At 40.1% G+C, this 24,263-nt stretch overlaps 3 protein-coding genes across 3 annotated transcripts in view; 1 reads left to right on the top strand and 2 right to left on the bottom strand.

The window, feature by feature from the left end:
• Window positions 1-16,371, top strand: part of spag8 (sperm associated antigen 8) — a 76,486-nt gene extending 60,115 nt beyond the window's left edge. Inside the window, exon 7 of the mRNA XM_044175105.1 lies at window positions 14,713-16,371. The gene's annotated coding sequence lies outside the window, so the exon portion shown is untranslated. The remainder of the gene's footprint in view (window positions 1-14,712) is intronic.
• npr2 (natriuretic peptide receptor 2) overlaps window positions 1-17,415 on the bottom strand; it is a 65,492-nt gene extending 48,077 nt beyond the window's left edge. The window contains exons 1-5 of the mRNA XM_044175102.1: window positions 16,386-17,415; window positions 6,404-6,582; window positions 1,984-2,097; window positions 1,397-1,532; window positions 147-241 (exon numbers count right to left, since the gene is read on the bottom strand). Of these exons, the coding sequence (XP_044031037.1) occupies window positions 147-241; window positions 1,397-1,532; window positions 1,984-2,097; window positions 6,404-6,582; window positions 16,386-17,082 (1,221 nt within the window). The 5' untranslated portion in view covers window positions 17,083-17,415. The remainder of the gene's footprint in view (window positions 1-146; window positions 242-1,396; window positions 1,533-1,983; window positions 2,098-6,403; window positions 6,583-16,385) is intronic.
• Window positions 17,416-20,637: 3,222 nt separating this feature from the next.
• Window positions 20,638-24,263, bottom strand: part of alad (aminolevulinate dehydratase) — a 9,951-nt gene continuing 6,325 nt past the window's right edge. Inside the window, exons 6-12 of the mRNA XM_044175104.1 lie at window positions 24,198-24,263; window positions 23,535-23,623; window positions 22,811-22,866; window positions 22,633-22,720; window positions 22,453-22,539; window positions 22,197-22,326; window positions 20,638-21,231 (exon numbers count right to left, since the gene is read on the bottom strand). The exon at window positions 24,198-24,263 is cut by the window's right edge and continues 18 nt beyond it. Coding sequence (XP_044031039.1) covers window positions 21,173-21,231; window positions 22,197-22,326; window positions 22,453-22,539; window positions 22,633-22,720; window positions 22,811-22,866; window positions 23,535-23,623; window positions 24,198-24,263 — 575 coding nt within the window. The 3' untranslated portion in view covers window positions 20,638-21,172. The remainder of the gene's footprint in view (window positions 21,232-22,196; window positions 22,327-22,452; window positions 22,540-22,632; window positions 22,721-22,810; window positions 22,867-23,534; window positions 23,624-24,197) is intronic.

The raw sequence follows: 24,263 nt of genomic DNA, 5'->3' as shown, positions 1-24,263 counted from the left end.
CATCTTATTACATTACACAGGCACTTTAAAGGAATAGTCCACATCAAAATGTCAGTTTAGTCATCTACCACCCTCCATATAAAACTCTGTTGAAGATCACAAACACATTAAACACAAAGCAAATTAACAGTAAAGGCATGACTTACCCCATACTCTCCTGTCTCCTGGTTGGTCATCGCCCACAGGTTAACATCTATATCCCTGGCATTTTTGTGGTCAGTGGTAACAAGTCCCGTCACTCCTAAAACACAAACAGTATCCACACTATGATTCTGATTCAGACTGTGTAACGTCATATATGGTCATTATACAAACTGAGATGTGCTCATTACATCTGCTCCCATTCAAATTTGAATGATTCACTGTGTACACTGAGGAGTTTTTCTGTGTCTTCAGGAATGTGCATCATAAACTTGGATTCTTCATCTTTGTTGTACTTTTTTTTTTAAGAGTCACAACAAGAATACCTGCCAGATTTTGCAAGTTGTCCTTCAACAGACATTGTATGACAGTGGTCGGGTTCACAGTGTGCCAACAACAGATGCACAGAGTATCAGTTCGGTTCACAGCATTGATTTCTTAGCAAAATACACAGTTTCTAATGGAGCACTAGTCAAACAGATAATGCTGAAAATCATGGCAGTAGCGGCATCATTTCCAGCTTATCACATTATAGCTTTGCACTGTGCATTCTTCTCATCATCTTTGCTTCTGTATAACCAGGTAACATTAAACATTGTCAAAACATCCACAATAATGACGTGTAAGTTTCCATTATTATTTTCAACATGGGCCCTATTTTCCTTGTTTTTTTTCCCATCATGCTGAGCAAAACAACCCTCATCAACCCTTTTAAGCTGAAGCAACAACATCCCATTGTTCTGCTTCTTCCAATATGATGTGAGAGCAGTTCTGGCAGCCAGCAAAGTAAACAAGGAAGTGTGTGAGCACCCACATCAAGCATTAAATGGACTATTAACTGGAGTGTTGTGTGATAACTGTTCAATTACACTATAATTACTGAGGTGAAAGGGTATGTTTTAATAGCATTTTGGGGTCACTGGTGCTTTCCAATAACAGCTGGCTGGGCCGGTCACTTCATGTTTCATGCCTCACTGCATGTTTATTGGAGAGAACCGTTTCCTGTTACCTGAGAGGCAGCCATGGCTTTACGGCAAAATGACAACATTTTAAGTCAAGTTAACATTTTGCATGAGACACATACATGTATATCCATGTGTAGCTGCAGCGTTGGAATCAGTGTGTCACACTCATCAAAACCAAAAAAGCAGCAGAGTTTACGTAAAATAGTTCAAATATAACAAATTGCCACAGTGAAACATTCATCTTTAAAAATCTACTCTAATATATGAAGCAGTCACTAACATTTGCTTACCCCAGAATCGGCGGTTCTGCGTCCTCATAGTGATGTTAATGCCATCGTTCTGGGCGCCACCCTCGGCCAGTGTCTCCTCCAAGGCCATTGCATACAGCACGAAACCATCATAGAAGCTGCCGGCGATGTAGTCCATCTGCAGGAAGAGAGACGTAATTTTGAACAACCAGCAACAATGGGAATTTGAGCAATACACACAGCTATGATTAAGGAGCTTAATGATGGAATCAAAAAATGACTTAACATTTTAAGGGAGGAAATGCCTATCCCTCAGCCAACATTCAAGATCCTGCTTCTATTAAATGATACGATTTTGGCCAATGAAAAGTGCCAAATACCAACAAACACTAAATTCTTTTGAAAGAACAGTCTAATGTACTATTGTGAAACTCCCATACTTAATAGCTGAGATGAGAGCAGTAATAAAAGAAAAATATTAATTGCTAACATCATTGTCAATATCATTCATCATTAACTGCTGACAATTACACAGCACAGTGGGGATTCTTCTGCACAGAATAGCTTATAAAAGATTAAAGAGGTTGTGATGCTGCTTAGAACGCAAGTTTTCATAGTCTTTAACTTACTAGAGATGGCTCCAAATGCACACCGAAATCCCTCTGGGCTTTGGCATGGAGTTTCCTCTGGAAGTCTTTGTACTCTGGATTATCAGGAGGCCGGTACGTTATGACGAAAACAGACTGGAGAAGACACAGAGAGGGAAAAACATTTCTAAAAAACTACAGCATGAGATATGGGGATTTAGGACTGATCCCTGAACCATCCAATGTGTCTGTCTCTGACTGAACAAGACACTGAATCCCAGCCTCCTGCCTTTGGAATATATCTTCTGTCAAGGGAAAACCTTGTGAAAACACATTTTTGTGAGTTTTATGTTCTAAAAAATTGCTATCTAGCACGTTTTGTCTTGTTTTCATCCTTAATTTAAAAAAATATTTTAACATCATCATCTAGACTGCAAATTCCTGTCTCTTGCAACTCATTTTGTATTTCAGCATAGATAATCCCAAATTATACACTCTAGGCATTGTTAGTAATATCTTTTTGTTGTTTGTGGTTGAGGGTCACAAACTGCTAACTGACTAAGCGGCTAACTGGGTTACCGGCAAACTGTCACTGAACTTCTAGCATGCTAATGGTCAAACCAAGGCTAACAGTCATTCCTGCACTGTTAGCGTTTTGTGACCACAAATCACTTCTGATATCAGAAACAGACAGATATTATATAAATGACATCACCTTTGCTCTGTATTAACCTACATTTGTACAAAATAAGGTAAGGTCAGCTAAGATTAAGTGGAAGTACGCTAGCCATTGTGAAACCACCCAAATGTCTGTTTCCAATGCAATTTCCCTATAGTTGTTACTGGAATTTTCTAGAAATGAGTCACTATTAAATGAAATCTAAAATAAAATGATAGATATATATATAAATAATATATAGTAAACTATAAAAGAGTGTCACTACAAGAATATATGCTTGTATTTCAGTAAAGCTTAGCACAAAATATATTGGTTGATTTAATTGATTCTGCTTGAGGGTCAATTCTAACGCAATCTTTCAGATGTTAACATGCTAACTGTCTAACCAAGGCTATAAGGAACAATCATGGGCTGTTTTGTTACCCCAAAATAATTTTTTTCATTCATTCAGTCATCTGATATTAAAGAAGACAGATACTGTGGTCAGTGACAATGCCGCTGACAATGCTTTACTTGAGTATTTCCATTTTCTGCTACTTTATACTTCTGCTCCACTACAATTCAGAAGCAAAAAGTGTACTTTTTACTCCACAACATTTATTTGATAACTTTAGTTAGTAGTTACTTTCCATATTCAGTTTAATAATAGGAAATATAATCAACAAATAAATGTATTATTGTAGGTTTAAGACTTTACAAGCTACTGTTGGGACCACTGGCACTAGCATTTAAATTCATTCATTTGTGGGATTTTAACTGAACTTTTATTAGGAGACCACATGCTCTTTTGTTCTGTAAACAAAGGAGAGCCATTGAGCTCAGTCTCAGTCTCTGCACAAACGGACTGCACAGCAAGGACTTTTCTCAATCGGAACCAATATTCTTCCCTGCCTGACTCATTCCAACGCAACAGCCAGATAATAACAGCAACTTCTTCCTAATGTAACCACCGAACATTTAACTGGGCATAACATAGCATAGCAGAGTACACGGCTAAGCACAGGACTGTGTTACTTTTGTGTATTGATTTGGGTTCATTGAGTTTTATTGGTGTGATGTGTTTTCACTGTTAGGTTAATTTGGTAGCCACTAGGTTAGTGTTCATGTTCACACAGACACAGGGTCTTGCATGCAACTATCTTCTTTCTAACCTGGCACGTTTATCCTATAGAGTACACACATACACTTCCATTTGGCCCTTTAACAGAGCCACACTCGTTAACCCACACGGCCTAGTGAATTTCCTTTCTTTGTTTAGCCATGCGGCCGCTGCTCAGCTCAGCTGCCATTTTGAGTTTGATTTCTTTTGTTTGACGCCATCTTGGGCCCAAGCAGCCATTTTGGACACACACACACACACACACACACACACACACACACACACACACACACACACCCTTTTGTTCTGTGGTTTGGTATATTATATGAGACTCAATCAATTGATTGGCTATCATTTCTCTTCTTTAAGAAGAGTGGTGCCCCCGAGGACTTTATTCATTAAAGTTATTATTTATGATTATCTTTGATCATTTTGATTGCCAAATTTAACTGATAGCACCTAAACAATTTGGTGCCTCTTTATCCACTGTAAATCCCAACACTAGCCAGCAGTATCTAAAGTAATTAAAATGAGCTCCACCTTTAGAATCAGAAATACTTTATTGATCCCAGAGGGGAAACTCTTTCAAACCAGCTGCAACATTAAAGTGATGAACACATTAATGCATCAATAATTATAATCCAATAATAGAATTTACATAATTCTGAAATGTGCCATTCTGCATGATGAGTACTTTTACTTTTTGTACTTTAAGTAAAGTTTGTTGCTAATATTTTTGTACTTTTACTTAAGTACAATTTTGAATAGAGGACTTTTACTTGTAACAGAGTATTTCTAAACTGTAGTATTGCTACTTTTACTTGAGTAGAAGATCTGGGTACTTCTTCCACCACTGCCAATAACCTGGTCCCGTATTCCTTTTTTGAATGTTTTCGCTTGTTCTTCTTAAACAAGACAATATAATGCATTATTCCATCAAGTATAATTCCATTTAATTCTATAAAATTCTTACAATAAGGCCATTTGTATTAAACAACTCCACCGGCAAACACTTTTTCAACCTTTTTAAAAATAGCTTTGTGATTTTCACATCCAGTATTACTTGAAATCACTTGTTAAGACAGTATACTACCAAATTAGTCTAAAGAGGAAAACAATCTTTAGACAAAAGTCCATGATGGTCAAGCTAAAAACAGTGCTGAGATGTGAGGACGTGAAGTAACACCACATGAGTAGTGACAGAGATGTTTAATGTTTGATCAAGTGTTTGGAAAGAGAAATTAAATATTCAGCCAGACATTTCAGTCCAAATATTTGCCTCAAGTGACCTTTGATTCTGTCGATATGTTTGCTGCTATCACAAAAACAAGTTTTCGACATTTCTATGAAGTCCTCCAGCTTTGCTCTTAACTGGAAGAGCTATAGATTGTTTTTCATGTTACAACAGTTATTGAAACCCCACCACAAACTTCCACAAGCAATTATTGCTCTGAAGGAAGCAGACTGCCATAATGAGCCCTGTTATGGCTTGCAGACATGCATGATCAGCAAAATGGGAGCCAAAATGTTGTTCTCCAGCCAAGGTTAGGAGCAGTTCATATTCAGATAAACATATATTGAGATCACTGTGTTTGATGCTAAAGCTATTTAATATCAATTCATGGTTCCAACACTCCCTCCAATCTTAAAATTGCTTTCTTCTTCAAATAAATCCAACCCTTGTGAACCAGCAGAATTATCATGACACAAACAACAATATCTTGAATTTGTGTGGGCTGATTAAAGTAGTTGTTCAAAGTGTCCGTCCTCAGTCATTGTTTTCAAGAGCTTTGACTGAACAAATCAAATTACTTCATTATTGTTACATAACAAATACTAAGACTAAGAGTGTATCCCAAATGTGCAGAGATAAAAGGTGGAGATGTGTGAGGAATAATGCGTACAGGCACAACACTAAATCACCTACAAATGGAGTGCAAAGGGAGACATTCATTTCCATCAATTTCTTAAGCTAATGTTTCAAGTGTTTGTTTTAAGCTATTTAAGCAAACATATGTTAGGTCCATTAGGACAGAAATTGCCATAATCAATTTAATATTATGCTTGATTTATATTCAGAAAGACGCGTTCTCCTTCAAAACTTTGTGAACACTGAATCAATGAGAATTAAGAGAAGCAATGTGACATTTAGAGAGATAAATTAGACGAGCGACACATCTGTGCCCACTCTCTTATGTCTCACCGCACTAATTTGTAGGGCTAAATGGCTTCCTGTGAAAACACCTCCCCTCATTCATTAATGCCATGCAAGAATTTCACTCCTTAAAGTGGTAGAAAGGGTTGAGGGGTCCTTGTCCTTAGGGAGACTCAATTTGCACACCATCGCAGCCTGTAGATCATCAGTTAGAGTGCACATTAGCTTCTCTTATACATGTCTGACTTCGTTCTGTGAAATGCAGTAAGGGATTTAGAGAGAAAATCAACAGAAACGTTGTCAGAGACATCCATTTCTCACGCCAAATGGTGGTTTTGGTCTTGTATTATTTCCTGACTCCAAGTACAAAGCGGGTGAAACTGTGATAGTCCACATTCAATAAAGCTACAAAGAATCTGAACATAATCTCAATTAATCAAGAGTACTGATCCAAACAGACGCATGGCTGTTGCTGCATACTGTATGTGTGGCAGTATGTGCGTGTATGTGTGTTCTGTGTTCACTGTACCTTAAAGACCTTGATGGGATCGGCGTGGGAGTCGGAGTTCTGCCACGGTTTGCGTTCCGTCAAGCTCTCAGCAAACACGTCCAAATAGAAAATGGCGTAGTTTTCTGGGTCCTGGATCTCGCTTTGAAACAGTTTCATGATGTTCAGGAAAGTCTCCAGAGGGCCGCAGATGTATACAACTTCAGAAAGAATAAGATGTACAAGATGTTTATCTTAATTACTCACTTGGCTCTTTAAAATATTGCTTTTCTTTAAACACAGTCAAGAGTCTCTGGATTCAAGTGTGATTTTTCTTCATTCTCATGCAGCAACCTGCATTATTTTGTCTTCTTTCTGATACTTACACTCAAGATAAACATTGAAACAAGTTGATTTGTATTGAAAACTGAAATAATCATATAACAGTGAGTTTTTCACCTATTTTAAGTAAGACTTTAAGATCTCAATAATAGACAAAATCGCTTGATAAAATGTTGTTTTTTGCAGTGAAAGTGTTGGTGGATACATTTCACTTGCTCTCCATGCAAAGTCAAAGACCACATTTACACCACAGGACTCACTGTTCTGAATTTCTGTCTACATCTGAATTTTTTGGACACCTGTTTATTTCTAGTTTAAACAGTTAGCCATATTTGATTATTTACACTCAAAACAAGCGGTATGCATACACTAATAAATGCCAGATGTAAGGCCGTGCATACGTGCAGAGCCAGATCACCTACATAATAACTGAGGGAGGAGATCAGGAGGCGGGCTAGAAGCTTGGAAACCCACTGGTCTGAGGTTGGAGGGTCAACTGGAACAGTGGGAGGAGCCTGTAGCAAGCGTGCAGGGTTTTACTAGATTCTTTGCTTGTAGATACACTCGTTGTTGCTCGCCCAAATCCCCCAAATTTCCTTTCAGCTCGCTCTGTTGATGTTTTCAACCTCAGCTGTGACCTGCGTTGAGTTTCAAAACATCCACAGTGAGCTGCGAGGAACTTTGGGGGAGATATTGAGGATACAACAAAATCACCTTTAAAGCAGTGATCTGTAACTTCTTCTGCATGGTGCCGAGTGCTGTAAGACATTCAGACCTGCACATTTGCTGTGGCTGGACTTGCTTCTATGTGACTCAGTTTATTTGCTCTGCGTAGCAGCTCACTACCATTCTAGCTGACGATACCTATAATGTCTGTTAAAAGCAGTCAGTGACACATTTTCAGCCATTTTTTGTTGTTACACATATTGAAATCAACAGCGTAACATGAGTAGTGGATAATACACTTTGGTAGCTGGCACATAGTTCAACTTTTGCAATGTCTGATTCAAATGTCAGGGGTTTGACACAATCTTCTGCAGCATATGCAAAAATTAAAAAATAAACATCTATCAGAGGCAGCAAAGAAGTCAAAAGGGAAACAGAAATAATTCAAAGATGAGGTTGAATATTGGTTCAGATGACCAAAAAAAGACAAGGAATTCAAACGCTTCCAAAGAATAGCAACAGCATCAGTCCTTTCAGCAAATGCCCAAAAACAACATGTTTATGTTAAAGTTACAAAGCTTTCTAGCGGCAGTAGGAGTTATGACTTCTTTCCATGGGGTGCAAAAGAGGAATTCAGGTGACGTTATTATTTAGCAACAAAATCTGCAGAGGGAGGAGGTCAGGGTGAATGGATGGGTCAACAAAACGTTGGACTTTAACACAGGGAACCGCTGTTCGTCACCCATTTCCAACTGACAGCCAGTGTTGGCTTCCGTTTAACTACGACCATGGTCGTTCCCATGGACCATGGAAATTCGCCCCAAAATGAAGTAGATATTTTAACTCAAACCCTGATCTTTCCCTAAACAAGTTGTTTTTGTGCCTTAACCATAACCAAAACCAAATGTAAGATCAGAAAACATTTTTCTTTTTGAAACGACGATGTCGTCCTGTAGCGGCGTCAGATCAGAAAACGCTTATATTTGTCGTTCCAGAGGGCATGGACTAACAACGCATTTTGCCGTTATTTTTGGACTTGTTGATTCAAACATCAGTTGAAGTTTTTTGGTACTATTGCCAATACCCAAGTTTTGGTAACAATAGGAAAACAATACTTTTCCAATACAGAAATATATTTTTTTTTCCCATTTAACAAAAGAAGAACTTCATAAAATAGAATCAAAAATCTTAGACCCTATTTTTGCCAGCTTTCGTTACTTGACATTTTACTACGGACACATTTCATTCTGCACCAAAAAAGTATTGTGTTTCAATACCAAGGCCTACTCAAGCATGAATAGAAATTTAGAAATTTTAGCTTTAAACTCAGCGAGCAGGTAGACACTGTCTTGCTCACAGACACTGCAACACTTCATTGTTCACGGTTGCAGGAATCAAACTTGAGACCTCTGTTACAGGCTCTGACAGTGTCTCTACCCACTGCCTTCACCCTGCCACCTACACCCTCCTGCTGTTGAGTCATGAATAAAAAACGTAGCATTATTTCCATTTGCAGCGTATGTCAGAGTGGCTGCTGCCAGCTGCAAGGCAGTCCTCCCAGTTAGCAGACATTTCCTCATGTGTTAGACCAAAGTCGGCTGCTGCTTAGACCCCAACTCTCATCTCTTCCAACATGGTTCACCATGCCAAGTAGTCCTGCTGTCTCCTGGACCGCTCCCAAAATAAATGTGCTACAAAGCCGGGGGAAAATGTCCTCCTCTGTTGTAGCAGGCGTACAGTATATGGACCTGCCGAAGCTTTACTTTACACATTAAATTGTTTGGTACAAGTTGTTCCACTTCACAGGCTCCAGGATGGTAATCAGCCCTGTTCCTGCTCTGCTACACTGCAGCAAATCTCCTTCTTGTATAATTTAAATAAATTAATATTTTCATAAGAGAAGGTTGTTTGAAAATGTGTACATAATCAAGTCTAAGTGCAAAATAAAATTTTCTAAACATCTTCTGTTATTAAAATAATACATACACATATGCCTATATATAGATGATAGCTGTTTGTTTTCTACTTGATAACAATGCAGTCTGCCATGTTTCAAGATAATGACATTCATTTAAAAAAAAATGGCTAAACCAAGGGAATTGTGCCAAGAAAAATGAAAATGTGATAAAACATATGAGGTGCTAAGAGGGGCGTTTTTTTCAGCGTTCGAGACTTGTTGATAAACTCTGCATTGTGGATAAAATACTCCACTTTTACCAAGACCATAGAGAATACTTGCTTCTGATTGGCTGGCGGGTCTCAACCCCCCTATTTTTAAAACAACTATGGCTGGAATTTTTTTCAGCAGTAGCCATTCTGTAACTACCTCTCTAGTAGTTTTCAATTGTTAGTGGCGGAGTCTGCCATTCCCACGCAAGATTCAGATTACCTACCTATATACAAGTGATTCACAGGAAACGGTGCAGCATGTATTCCAGCAGTCAGTCAAAGTTATTTGAAAATCTGCAGGGAAGTCTAGTCGTGATTGCAGCCATGCCAGCAGTACAAGAAGCAAAAATCTAAGTGTATTTTCGTAAATTGATGATCACATTTTTTTTTTTAAATCTCTGTTGGAAGTTACAATTAGACGTGAGGTCTCCTGTAGGTTTAATCTTGGGGGTTAAGGCAAAGAGTAGGTTAAATTGACAACTTTTTAGGTTACGGTTTTGCAAGCTTATCCAGAAAGTGACGAGACGGCCCAATGCGAACCAACGAGAACATGCATCAGGCACGCAACACTCTGTGTGACGCATGACGTATGGCACCCCGAGTGAAATACCAACTTTTTAGGGAGTCATGGATGTATATAAGAACTGGATACAGGACCCCAAAATGGCACCTATTCATTCAAATGAGATTTACTCGCCTGGTGCATACACCAGAAAGTTTTCTAGCTTCCGGGTTTACTTCCGGGGTATGCAACCCACGGAATATTCGGAGTAATGTTTGTCCTGCTGACCGCGCCCGCGAGTCCCCGCTCGGCCTATAGACTTTACATTGTGATGATGTCACAGATTTTTAAATCGCTTTTCTCGGCTTGAGAAAAGTTTTACAAATATAAAACCTCCATGGCTCAAAAATTCATAATAGAAAGAGTCATAATTGACCTTGTCTGCAGTTTGAGGCGTCCTGTCAACAGTTTTACAGTTGTCTCTTTTGTTTTCCGTTGCAATACCGCAAGTGGCCACTGGAATAAAAATTGGCTGCAGTAGCAGCGCCGTATCCAGTTCTTATTATACATCCATGAGTCCCGTAAACAGATCATAGAAACAGATACACCAGTTACTCTTCTTCTGTTAAATTTCTGAAAGAGTAGCTGCTAACGATGCCGCTATAACTGCCCCCCAGTGGTCAATACGTGTATTTCGCTTGGAACTCTGGGACTTGTATTATGTAAAGGAACTGCTGTTACCACAGGTGTCCCCAAGTCATTCAGGACTGAAATCTTAAGGATTACAATGTTATATGGATGAAATAGTATCAAGTAGATGACGCTTGATTATATAAAGTTTTGAAAACAAGCTCATTTGTATTGGAAACAGGTGAAATAGTCTCACTCCTTTAGCAGATTAGCACATTTTAAGAAAATAAGAGTTGAAGACTAGAAAAGAGGACTGATAAAGATTAAAAGAATGTTGTAGTTAATATGAAGTTCTGTATTACAAATTCTCTGCACCAGTGGAAACAAGTCAAGTCAAATTTAAGCTATTTAGATTCTTAATTACACTGTGTTTGGTTTGCAAATTGGGACATTTCACTGTTTTGGATGGCTCCGTTGATAATCACATGCACATTGCACAAACAGAAAGCAAGCCAATTACTGCACTCAACATGTTTTTGTCACCTTCTCCATTGGATTATGCTGGATTTTCTAACACGACTCTGTGTCATGTTTGTCTTCTAAATCTTCTTCAGAGAAGATTATCCTCCAGCTCTTTGTCTCTTCATGCTCTAATCTGTCTGTGGGGCTTTTACGACTCTGTTGTAAAATAGATGACTTATAGCTTTGCCTCTGTAGCATTTTGTTGTCTAGAAAACTTAGCAAAACTGAATCCGTGAAAGCAACATGCAGTCCATCTAACCCTCTGCTATTGTTGCATCTTGGCAGTGTTTTCAAAGGAAACAGGATTTCTGTAATTAGATAGAGGCATGACCTGAGCTTCACTGTGAAGAGACACTCACTCACTGGGAGCTACAAACCAGGAGCATACGTACTTGAAATTAAAAGAAATAAACGCAACACAGCCTGATGTATTCTTCCACTCATACAGCTGAAATGTTCCCTCTTGTGTGCCATTAATGGACTGAAAACCATCAAGGCGAGAGTGTCACTAAGCAATGTGATGGGAGCTGGAACATATTCACAGTGTTCAGAGTACTGCTTTCATCTCACACTGCCCCAGGTCAGGTCAGACAGTCACACAGATAGTTTTAGTTTTACCTGTCCAGGTTTTTAGATATCCATCTCTGCCTCCACCCCACTATAATGCAAGTAAATTTCACTTGTGATGCTCACAGCACTGAAAAATTCCATTTAAAAAAGGGGGCTATTTCTTTGGTAAAAAGCAGTTTCAGTGAAAACTGTTGACAGCGAGGTACCAATAGAGGTAAGTGAGAAATTATTTTTTTTGATTGGACTGATCCTTTAAGTAAAAAATACTTCATTACAAGAGTCCTGCATTCATGTAAAAGCAAGAACATATTAGCAGTAAAATGTACTCAAGTGTGAAGAATGGTCTGTGTTAGCGTGTTATGAAAATGAAAATCGTACAAACAGGAGACAATGGGATAATAATGAAATAGATTTTCATGCTTTCGGATCAGCTGAAAGGTGACAAGCTCCTCTACAGGATGACAAAATTGTCTAAAACACTTTAGATCTAGAATGCATTGTGCCATCGACTTCAACAGTGACTTTCTGAAATGTGGACATTTTAGAGATTTTGAACATTTTTACCCATGGCTGCATTAACTGGTTAGGTGACCCCTGGCTCCTGGTGACCCCCCGCCACCACCTACCATCCATACTCATTCTATATGTATCCTGTCATTTCAATTCTCCATTAAAGCATAGGTTCACATTTTTCAAGTCTATCTTAATACAACAGTCACTCATCCATGTGTACATTGAAAGAGTTATCGGTCGCTGTAAAGTCAAAAGTTACGGTCATTTTAGCTAAATTTCCTCTTTCTGAATCCCCAGACAGAGTTTCCTTGCCGAACCAAAGGGGATGAACAGTAAAAGAAAAAGTGAATTTTGTAGTAAAAGACTATAATTTTAGGAAGATACCTACTTGATTTGACTAACTGCGGCTCAATTGTGTGAAGATGGCATCCTCCATCTTAATCCCGCCTACAAAACTCTGATTAGCTTGATTGTTTGGGGGGTTTTTTTACTGCAATTAATCAAACTACCAAAAAACATTGGCATGCAGTGAACCCGGGACTTTTGGGGCCCCAGAGGGTTCTGGAGAGTCTGGGTGTTTGGTAATGAGCTTATCTAATGTTGAATGTAAAATTACAAACTACAAAGTACAGTATACCTCCAGCTGTCAGGAAGGAGTAAAAAGAATGTAGTGGAGGAATACTAGAAAGTCTCACATAATGGAAAATACTCAAGTTCCAGTTCCTCAAAACTTGAGTAAGTGTACTTGGTTGCGTCCCATACATTTTCCAGGTATTAAAATGAGGAATTTGGGGAATTAGAGGTGGTGGTGGGATGGGTGTTTAACTCAAACACTGCAAAAGCACGCAGCTACTTAGTCAGCTGTCAAAGCTCAAATGATGTGTGGCTTCACATTAAAAGCCCTAGTTTTCCTTTCCCACCTTGGCTCGGCCTCTTGCCGTTCGAAGCCAGTCGGCAGTCAGGTGGCATTATAGAGCCGATAGCCCGGAGGTTATCTGCTGCGATAAAAGTAAGCGGAATGCTGAGCCAGGACAAGCCCTGACAAAACCATTAGCTTCCCTGACCTCCAGCTCACTGTGGCGGCTCCATAATTCATCTGGGATGGGGGATGTTTGGCGGTTTGCACCTTTCACCTCTTTCCATTGCTGCTGCACCACCCTTTAATTACCTTTACGCCGTGTTTATTCCATTATTTGTTGATGCCGTTACTGTAACAACAGATTAAGATGTTTAAAACTCTGTGTTTGTTTCACAGTGCCAGAAACCATAATACTCTTAAGATTTACTGGTTGGAAGCAAATTTTGCTCTGGGATGTTGAGCTGGTTCCAAAAATGATTCCCTCCAAACGTTCCCAGGAGTATAGGGAGATGAATGATTTTTCAACACACCCATGCACTATAGCTGAATATCGGTCAAATCGGTTATGCATTTCTTGAGTTCAAGCATTCAAATTTGAGAAAAACATTAGAGTGACATAATTGTGTGTCAGATATGTAACAAACAAGCAAAGGTGGGAAGACATTTACTCAAACTCAAACATTTCTCAGGGAAATATTGTACTTTTTCTCAATTACTTTCACCTGGTGGTTGCAGTTACTGGTCACGCTGTTGGAATATATTAACTTTGGAAATACAACAATCTTGTGATGACACAGTGACTTTCTAACTTTCTACCACTATCTGAACCGGTAGAGGAGCCAACATGTCATTTGGAAATGCCTTCCAAAATAACTCATACAAGTGTTATCTGTCTGCAGGAGGACTGTGTATTCTTTTTTTTTTTTCTTAGCATTTCTGATATGAATGTTATGGTTAAGGTTTGGTTAGGTTTGGTTAGGTTTGGTTAGGTTTAGGCACAAGACTGACGTTAACGTTTTTTCTAGAGAAGACAGTCTCAGAGGAGCATGTAGCACCTTAAGCAATTTAAAAATATGGATATGAATTTCTAGTAAGGCACTCGAGGTGTAAGTTGTAACTAATGGCTTTATTAGTGATTTAAAAAAAATATCAATGATCATTGTCTAATATATCAGTTGTAAGTCATTAATAAGAACAACTTTTGGTTTGCCAGGTTGTGAAAAATCCCTTTGACTAAAAGGAATATATAAAAGAAATAATTAACAATGTCAATCTCATGTCTGTGTGTTACATACAGAGCTAGAGTCAGGACGTGATTGGCCTAGCCTAGCATAAAGACTGGAAACATGGGGGAAAAGCTAGCCTGGCTCTCTCCATAGTTCAAAAATATGATTACCTACACCTCTGAGGCTCACTATAATTAACACATTGTATCTTGTTTGCATAATCTGTACATGAACAGAATGTAAAATGACTTGACACACAACAGTTCGACCAGTACTTCTCTGCAGCATCTCCAGCTACAGCACGTGTTTACAGCTACATGAGCTGCGTTTTTTGCTTTTGATCTCTGTGCAGGCATGATGGTACCAAACCTGGCAACCTCGCTGTGACTACAAGACTTGAGGAAGCTGCACACTCACTCACTGCACCCGGCTGTTGTTCATCAAGAACAGCACAGAACTTCCTCTAAAACAACAAAGGGATGTTTTAACTTTTCTGTTCTTTTACAGCTTTTACAGGCTTTTATTTTACTTTGAACTTTGAACAGATCTGTTTTCCCCTGCCTCCAGTATTTATGCTAAGCTAAGCTAATCGCATCCTGACTCCAGCATATTTAACGCACATGCATGAGACTTATATCAATCTTCTCATCTAACTCTAGGAAAGAAAACAAATAAATGTATTTTATAAAATGTTGAACTATTACTTTAATGAATTATTAACATTTATAACTGCAATGTTATCAAATAAAAAGTACAAGTCAATGTATTTTTTTTTTCACAACCTGGAAACCCAAAAGTTGTTCCTGCTAAGGGATTATGACTGATCTAGTTTCCCTCCTCTTAAGAAGCTTTAAGGGTGGAAAATCCTCTTATTAACACTACTGACAGCATCACATTCTGTATCATCTTGTTCCAGCTCTTCATCGAAGCTATATGATGTTTCCACTGAGTGAAACATTCAAACCCAAGTCTCCATGGTTTTTTTTTTTTTTTTTGGTTTTTTTTATGGCTGCATCATTCCATCAAATAGAAATATTCTAGCTGTCTTGTACATATTTTGACGTATTTTTCTTTGGAGACGTTGGCATCTCCACGAAATTCAAAAAGTAAACTTGTGTGGATTTTAATAAAGTTTGGCTTCACAGCATGAGTTTGTACTGACTGCCCAGACTGACGGATGGTACATGAACTCCTTTTGGATTTTCATTACAAGTGAATGAACAGCAGCAGCAAGAATGCATAAAGCGAACCAGACACAGGCTCCAAGGCATGATTTGGCTGAGAGGGCACCCATTTGATCTCAACCTCTGTCTCCCTCCCTCTCTCTTTAAAAAACGCAGGTGGTGGTCCTCCGCAAGCAATAAACCAGCAGCAGCAGACTGCCCACAGCCTAAACATTCCTCTGTAGTAACTCCGGAATAAACGGGCTTTTCCCTGCACCTATTCCAGCCCACCTCTGTTTATATCTGCTGGGGGGGGAACCTTCCCTGTGACCTCAGTGTATAAAAGTGGAATCTCCCATTGCAGAATTTTGTAAAACACCTCAAATTAATGCTCCAAATTAAGCAGATCGACCAATGCACTCCGGTCATTTAAAATCTTTTTCCTCAAAGAAAGAGACATAAATCTGCCTGCAGGCGACTGGCGTGAGACAGTTTTACTAAATTGCTTTCCATGCAGATCATCCACTTAGTGGGAATTTCCTTCTCCGTCCACTGACATTATCTTTATAGTAGCCAGCTGGTCATCTGCATTATTTCGAGATAATGTCGCATACTTCAAAGACAAGTTGTAAAAACAGCTCATGCAGGAAACTAAAAGATTAGTTAGTTGTTGTTGGGGTTTTTTATTATCTTGATCAGAAACACTAAAAGTTTTTGGAGGTGATATCTAGGCTGCTTCTGCTTTTGTTTGAGCACCACGCGCCTGAATATGCGCGTCTGTAGAGCTGCCAGTGTTTCATGTGTTAATTCCCAGGATTTAAAACTTTAAATCACACTTTTTTTTCCTTCAGCATGAACTTACTTCTGCCGCGCTCCTTCATGAAAGTAATAAGATCCTTGTAGTACTTGTAGTCGTCCTCGTACGGCTGGGCCTCCACCGTGATGTTCATCTCTTCCTTCAGGTTCAGGTAGATCCCCTCCGACAGAAAGTAGTGCGGCCGGTCGTCCTGCCGCAGGTCGTGGAAGATCACCACGGCCCGGGACGTCCAGTTGAAGTGCGTGTGCAGGACGTTGGTGAAGTCCCCCAGCTTGGTGGTGGACGGACCGCTGCGCACGATGGTCCGGTATTCCTCACGCTTGTCGAAGCCGTACGCGGGGCCTCCGGCGGTGATCAGCGGGAGTTTCCAGTGGGACGCGAAACGCCCCACGGAGGCAAGCGGGTACACGCATCCGGGTCCGAAGAAAGCGTCCGGGCGGATGTAAAGCTTGGCGTCCACGGCCACCACCTGCGCCCGGCTCTCGGCGCACGAGCCCGCGGCGGGGTCCTCGGTGCTGTAGTTCAGGATGTTGATGTAGCGGCCGAGCAGCAACCCGTATTTGCTGTGCAGGTCCTCGTGCGCCATGAGGATGGCCGGGAGGACGCGCGGCAGAGCCCACGGGTACTTGTGGTGGTTGTCCGGGAGCATCACCGCCACGGTTATGTTACCTCTGCAGCCTGGGAGGAGGCAGCAGGACAGCGCAGCGAGCAGGCAGCATCCCAGCGCGCTTCTGCATCCCATTTCGCGTCCCAGCCGCTTGGAAGTCCCGGAGAGGAAAGTACGGCCACGGAGAGCGCACCGTTCGGAGAGGAGACACGGCCGGCTGTGGCACCGTGACACCAAACCATAAGTATCCGTCTACCTCACTCTCCTCTCTGTCTTCTTCAAGTCTCGCTCTCAAAAGTCAAATAAAGTCGGTAAAGGCGTCATCCTGTCGTGCCAGCCCGGCTGTGCCATGCGTCTCCGCTGCGTAAATCCGCGTTAAATGAAGTTCATGTACTTCCCAAAGCGACTTTTCTAGCGCAGAGTGGTCCTCACGCTGACAGGCTCTCGGAGAGTGATAACATCCATCCAGCTGACTGCAACTTAAATCAGAGCAGCCCTCTGCTCGGCCCCCACACGTCACACACTGCAAGAAAAGTCCACTTCCATTCATCGATTGACCATTGGGTTTAAATGATTACTTAGGGAAATAAGCCAACGTTTCCAGTGAACTGAGATGATTTCGGTGTAGAGCACATTTCTATGAATTTTGTTATCATAGGAGAGATATGGTTTATTCTACCTCCTTACAAAATAAGGCAGATCCTGACTGACATTTGGGTTTCGAAGAACAAACTCACAAATGAAACTGCATTGGATAAGAGAACCGCGTGTGGAACCAAGCTGTTCATGTTTGAGGAAACATCGGACTGCAAAGCAAAGTAAGACAGACTAAATTACATGTTAAAATATTCGATAGGGCTATTTTTTGCAGTGCATGAGTAAACCTCTCAAAACAGGCACGAGTCGCCCCCTGCCGGCCATTCCACAGAGTACAGTTTAGGCCTGCAACAGTCGAGCGCATAATTACTGCTGAGCAATTGGGGGTGATTTAAGGGGTCCGAGCACGTGCAGTTTTTAATGGATTATTAATTTTAATGGGTGACTGAACAGCTTCTCCTGCTGGCCTTGCTCAAGGGAAAGTTAAAATCCCGCTCCGCCCAAAAAAGGTGTTTGACACTTCATCAGGTGAAGGGGGGGGGGCTTCTCTGTGCTCACCTTGAATCTCACTTTAGGATGTGAACGGACAAGCATGACTTTGACTTGTGACATCACAACTAAGAAGCCAATTGTGCTCCATATGTAATTTTAAGTATTTTTAACCAGGTAATTGTGGAAAAGATACATTATTATTCACGGCAGAGTATATGTCTTAAAACATGTCTGGAGTGGATCTTTAAAGTCGAGAACTTCACAGCTGATCTCTGCACAAAGTCTCATCAGCAGCTGGCAGGATTCAGTCTCCAGATAACATCAGCCAACCAGGCTTCAGGTCAGTTTGACAGGATTAATGATGGTCCATGTTGAAAATTGCGTTAGGTTTAGTACTACTGAAAAAAGTTATTCTAAAAGAGTACTCTTAACAAGATATTAAAAGAATCAGAACCAGTTATCTTTCCCGTATCACCCAAAGCCGAAGAAGTTCATTTTAAGATTGTGAATGAGATATGGCCCACCGTTGCAATTTGTATTGTAATTTATGTGTGTTTTGTAAGAGGAATATTGAATCTGTTGAACAACAGGGCTTTGGAATGTGAGATTGTTTGTAAAGCCATTCATGATTGGCTGTTAAAAGGTTCCGCCTTCTTGTTCCAAATAATTCTCTAAGAAGTGAAATGTTCTTTTTAGAAGAATTTCTGTTGATTTTGGCAAAATATTATATATACAAGTGTAGATTTTTCAAATTCTGTTGTGCTGCTCATATTGTGGCATTTTACTTGGAATTGAGCTCTGCCTTTATGCCCCCCCCCCCAAAAAAAAGGTTTCCCACTCCCTTTTATTTCAGTTCCTTCAACTCGATTCACTGTCCCCACAACTCCCTAATTAAGCCAGGGGCGGCCGGAGGGGTGGCCGGAGGGGCGGCCGGAGGGGTGGCCGGGTGCACCACCACCACCACCACCACCACCGGGTACTTAAAGTATAAATTAATGTAGAACATTTAGCACAGCATGACCTGACCAATTTTGAGGCAGAAATAAATCATTCTAAATAATAAATAATTCATACTTATTAATCATTGATTAGGTGTACTCATATTTTTTTCTTTTGATTAGTGATTAGTTTTGCTGCTTACATGCAATCATGATCGAATTACTGTGGCATTATTGTGCACACGGTAGCGTACCCAGATATGACTAACTGAATGCAACCTTTGTAGTGACTTGAGTAAATAATAAAGGGAAGTTGACAATCATTTCGATACATTTAATTGTACTATAAGCTCAGCTGAAACATTGCACATTTACACCTTGTTGTAAAGAGATCTGAGAGGAAGTATTCAGGGACATGAAGCCAATTGAAAAAGCACTGTGTGCCTGGATGCTGCTGATTGCAGCTGTATGTGTTTGTTTTTGGTTTTCTGTTCAGGAATCACTTCCGCCCACACAGCAGCACTTTGAATTAGACGTTAATGGTTCATCATTTTACAGCTTGTCTAGAACGCCCCAGATGTCAGCAGTCAAGGGCTTTACACGGCAAAAACATCCACCTTAGAACTCATTTAGTTTAGCCGAGTCATTTTGCTGTCATCAACACAGAAATATTATGAGAGGAGGAGGAGTGAGGGGCTTCATCTCTCTGCAGCATACAGAAGAAGAAGAAAAAAACCCCATCAAAATAAATAAACAGAAAATAAAAATCTTAAATTACACCTGCTGTTGCTGTGGAAACAAAAGAAGTTTTACCACCATTTCTTTTTATGTATTTATTTTTTATTGTTAAGAAACAAGGTTGTGCGTTTCAGCATTGCACTTACTTTTAGTATACTAAAATGTGCATGTGATTAATGTATGCAATTTCTGACCTACTACAATTGTACTTAATGTACTTACAACAGATAATTAGTACAACTTAAATACTTAAGTGCCCTTGACTGTAACAATAAGTTGTAATTAAGTGTATTTAAGTACACTTTTTGTATAAATAGATTTTTTTAGATATACTTTGAGTATACTTCAATTAGATCATTTGGATAACTATGAATATACCTTAATATACAAGATATATCTGTTTAATATACTTGTATAATATACTACTAAAATAAGTAGCAACAATACCTGGAAGAGTAATTTGAGAAAAGTGGAAGTCATATCTCAATTATGTCTATATTAAGAACAAGTGTATTTAAATACAAGAAATTAAAAACAACTCTTATAAAATACGAGCAGAATCTAAAAGGAAATCAAATTTCCATTTCACTTCAGTTGAATATAATGGATCTAATCCCTAGAGATGCATAGCAGCAAAGATTTTAATATTTACTCACATACTTAAAGAGCAAGAGGAGGGTCAGGATCCATTTAACTCCAATCAGATGAGTTTCAGGCTGTTTAAACTGCCACTCTGTGAAGTTGCAAAACAGACAGAAGGTGCTAAAAAACAAAACAAGGGAAGTTCCAAAGGGGTAATAAAAGAAACTAACTAAAAGGCTTTAATACAGCGTTGGCAAAGTGGTGATATCTGTCTTACAACGTAAAGAGGCCCGTGGTGACTCATCACTCAGCATGCATCAACTTTAAATAAAACACACACACCTCTGAAGGAATGATTTTATTTCATCTGGTCAAGAAGAGCTTGTTTGATGACAGTGCTTAATCTGAGGCAGCAGTCACATATATATATATATCTCAGACATTTGTGTGGCCACGATTCATACAAATATACATTCCATAATGACATTAGTTCAGAGAGATGACTGACTTCATTTAATGCTGATCCCAGTGACACACAGGAGACAGTTCCTGCGAGAAAACTTACATTCTCAGTGTTCAACTCCATATTAGCCCTTTAAAAACTGAAAATATAACATGGATACAGGACTCTCTTTTAAAATAATCACTGCTGCAAATCTACCTGACACACAGATAACATGTGCATCCCGCCATGTGAATTGTTATCTCAAAATTGGACAGAAAAGGCAAAGTGAAGGCGTGAAAATAAACAGGTTACTTGTTTTTACACATTTTATTTCCCTTAGTGCTCTTTGTTAGCATGACTGAATCAACAAAAGGAGTCTGTCTGCTGCTCCGTCTCTATGTCTGCCCGTCCTTTGGCCCCAGATCTCCATTCTTTACTCCTTCAGCCAGCTGAGCAGCTGAGGGGTGTAATAGGTGATGATGATGTCAGCACCTGCATCACAGAGCGTGGAAAAACTACTAGCATCAAGTCAGATTACATCTACAGCTGAAATGACTGATTTATAAAGGACATAAACTTACAGTAACATATATCCATATTTGGGAATTGTTTTATTGCACTTTAATATACATAAATACTTAAGACACCCACATACGTTTACTTTAAAATGCACAAATGGGGTCAAAGTCAAAATAAGTGAATTTAATGTTTTTGAAAGAATGAACAAATACTGTCTGTGAGTGTCTGCGGGGATACACTATTCACACAACCATCCATCCGTCTAGTATTGACTGAAGCACAGCGTGAGCACAGTGAGAGCACACTGCGTCTACGCTCAGTATGCTTCAGAGGCAGTGCTTGTTGAATCATCTAACAGCATCTGAAACCCCATTTCCCCCGGCAGAATCGGGGGGATTTGTCTGCCGTGTTTATACGTTTCTGAAACCACTTCCGACAGTCACACTTGTGGAGGTATGAAAGTAGTAGTAACTTTTTTTTTTTTTTCCCTGTTGTCAGACAATCGAACGAGCATTAAATATCAATATCATCGTGGGTCATACTATAGTATGAACAGTAGCGCCTTCACTGATGATCACAAAGTTGCCTGACAAAATAAACATAAATACAGATTAACGACAACACTTGTGCTGTGTAATCAGCTTTTCCAAAAGTTCCATTTTCCCCTCATTGTGTAAAATGGCAAACCGGTGTTTTAAGATTTATCCACTCTCAGCTTTTGGGTGTTATAAACGTTGGCTTAGTGTGGAAAGAAGGCCAAAACCGGAGAGACAAAGATAAGTTCTCAAATTTAGCCAAGTAAGTGTGGGCCCAGTTTTTGTTCAGGTGATCTGAGCGTTAACTCCCCCTCTCCCCCCTCTCCTCCCCTCCCCCCTCCTCTCCTCCCCTCCCCTCTCCTCTCCTCTCCTCTCCTCTCCTCTCCTCTCCTCTCCTCTCACCTGCCCTGCGGAAAGCAGTCATGGCCTCCATCACGGCGGCCCGCAGGTCGAACGCTCCGGCCTGCGCTCCATGCCACATCATGGCAAACTCCCCCGACACGTTGTACACCGCCAGGGGGTGAGTGGGGAACTGAAGAGAGACACAGGAGAAGAGAAGATTTTCCTCATCTGCGTTTTATAGCAACCGAGCACGTTTCCCAAAACGCAGGACTGCAGCATTGTTCTTCATTGACGCTCAACTGATTTAGTTACAGACCTTGTCCTTGACTTCTCTCACGATGTCCAGATACGGCAGACCTGGTTTCACCATCAGCATGTCAGCTCCTTCTCTGACATCTCGCTCCTGCAGCACAGAACAACGGTGAGATCTCTACAGATCTACAGCTGCTTCAACGCGACACCTGTAACGCAAATGGACGCACGCAAATAAACTTACCACAGCTCGAACGGCGAGTCCCCTCGCTCCAGGAGGCAGCTGATAGCAGCGTCTGTCCCCAAACGCCGGTTTGGACTGGGCAGCATCTCTGTGCACAAACATAGCAGGGAGCTTCAGTCTATTCTCACTTCAAAGTGCTATTTCACTGTTTACACCTGATCCTGAAGCACTTACTTACCTGAAAGGACCGTAATAACAAGAGGCAAACTTTGCACTGTAGCTCAGCACTGAAGCCTGGAGAAGTAAAGAGGAAAACAATGAATCATTTACATCCTTTATAATAAGCTTTGCAATATATGTTTTTCTTACTGTCAACAAATCCCACGAAGTGTTGGCTGTGTAGCCAAAGCCTGATATATCTTATTCCTCTGTGCCACAGAGCTCCATTGTGGTTCAAAACTATTAAAACACATCAGTGAGCCACACTGTTGCACTGGGTTCCTTCATTACCATGAACACACACACACACTGTAGTTTATTTTGACTCAATCCCACACACACACACCGTCCTGCTGCTGTCAATACTCTACTAGAGCACCAAATGTGTTTTAATCCGCAGCTGAAAATGTTTTAGTAGATTACTGAACCTTTATTTATTTTTTCATTATTGTTTTTTTTTTTTAATAAATGAAACTATACATTACTAGCTGTTTTTAAAGATCTACGTCTTCAGTGGGAACCAGTGAGCTTGGAGCTGGGAGCCACAGGCAGGGCAGGGACATCAGAAAGTACTGAAAGACAGACTACCGCATTGTCGGTTTTGGTATTTTCATGGGATTTCTTGAAAGAGTAGAGAATAAAGCAAGCTTTTGTAAGGCCTTGGTCACTATGCTTGACTTTATAGTTTGTACATGTCTGCCCACGTATCCTTCTTCGAACTGCAGGGATTTTCGGTCATTTACCTTGTTTCCCAAACCATTGGATATCAGGGCTTGTTTTATGGCTCTGACTCTTCCATCCATCATGTCCGAGGGAGCGATGATGTGACAGCCTGCAGAACAACACGTGACCAAGACGACATGATTAGGGACGCACCAATATAATGTCATTATAAGATGACACCTGCTCTAAAAAGCTGTATCAGTTCGGTTGGTCTTAAATTAGTCAAATTTAAAATATGTGGTTTAAAAATACAGGAATCCGTCTTTTTTTCTAATTGCATAACCCCCTAAAATAAACAGACAGCATGGTAGCTCTGACTCAGTTAAAACCTTCAAATGTGAATATACTTAAACTAACATGTTCTCCTTCTTAGAATCCACTTAATTACATGAAGAATGTCTGAAAAGCTTGTTTTTCACTTGCATTTGCACAAAATTTCTTAGCCAAAATGACCTAGATGCAGACATATCAGCTTCTCTATCAACTGGAAATATGTGATGATAAAGGCTCAATAAAGAAATAAATAATTTTTTTTTTTTTTTTAAATGGGTGCATCTCTAACTTTAATAGATCATTAAAATCAAAAGGAGAGGCTCGCTGAAGAGAAGGAAGAGTAGTGCTTATTGCTCAATGTTTGTTTCTAAAAATAGAAACAATCTTGAAAAACAAGAAACGAGATTTACCGGCTCGAGCGTAGGCCAGCGCCACTTCTGCCAAGCGCAGGCAGCTGGCGTCATTGTTCAGAGTGC

The sequence above is a fragment of the Siniperca chuatsi genome, linkage group LG18 (genome assembly GCF_020085105.1).
Source record: "Siniperca chuatsi isolate FFG_IHB_CAS linkage group LG18, ASM2008510v1, whole genome shotgun sequence".
Classification (NCBI taxonomy): domain Eukaryota; kingdom Metazoa; phylum Chordata; class Actinopteri; order Centrarchiformes; family Sinipercidae; genus Siniperca; species Siniperca chuatsi.
Note: the sequence above shows the minus strand (reverse complement) of the source record. Positions and strands in the feature narration are given on the sequence as shown.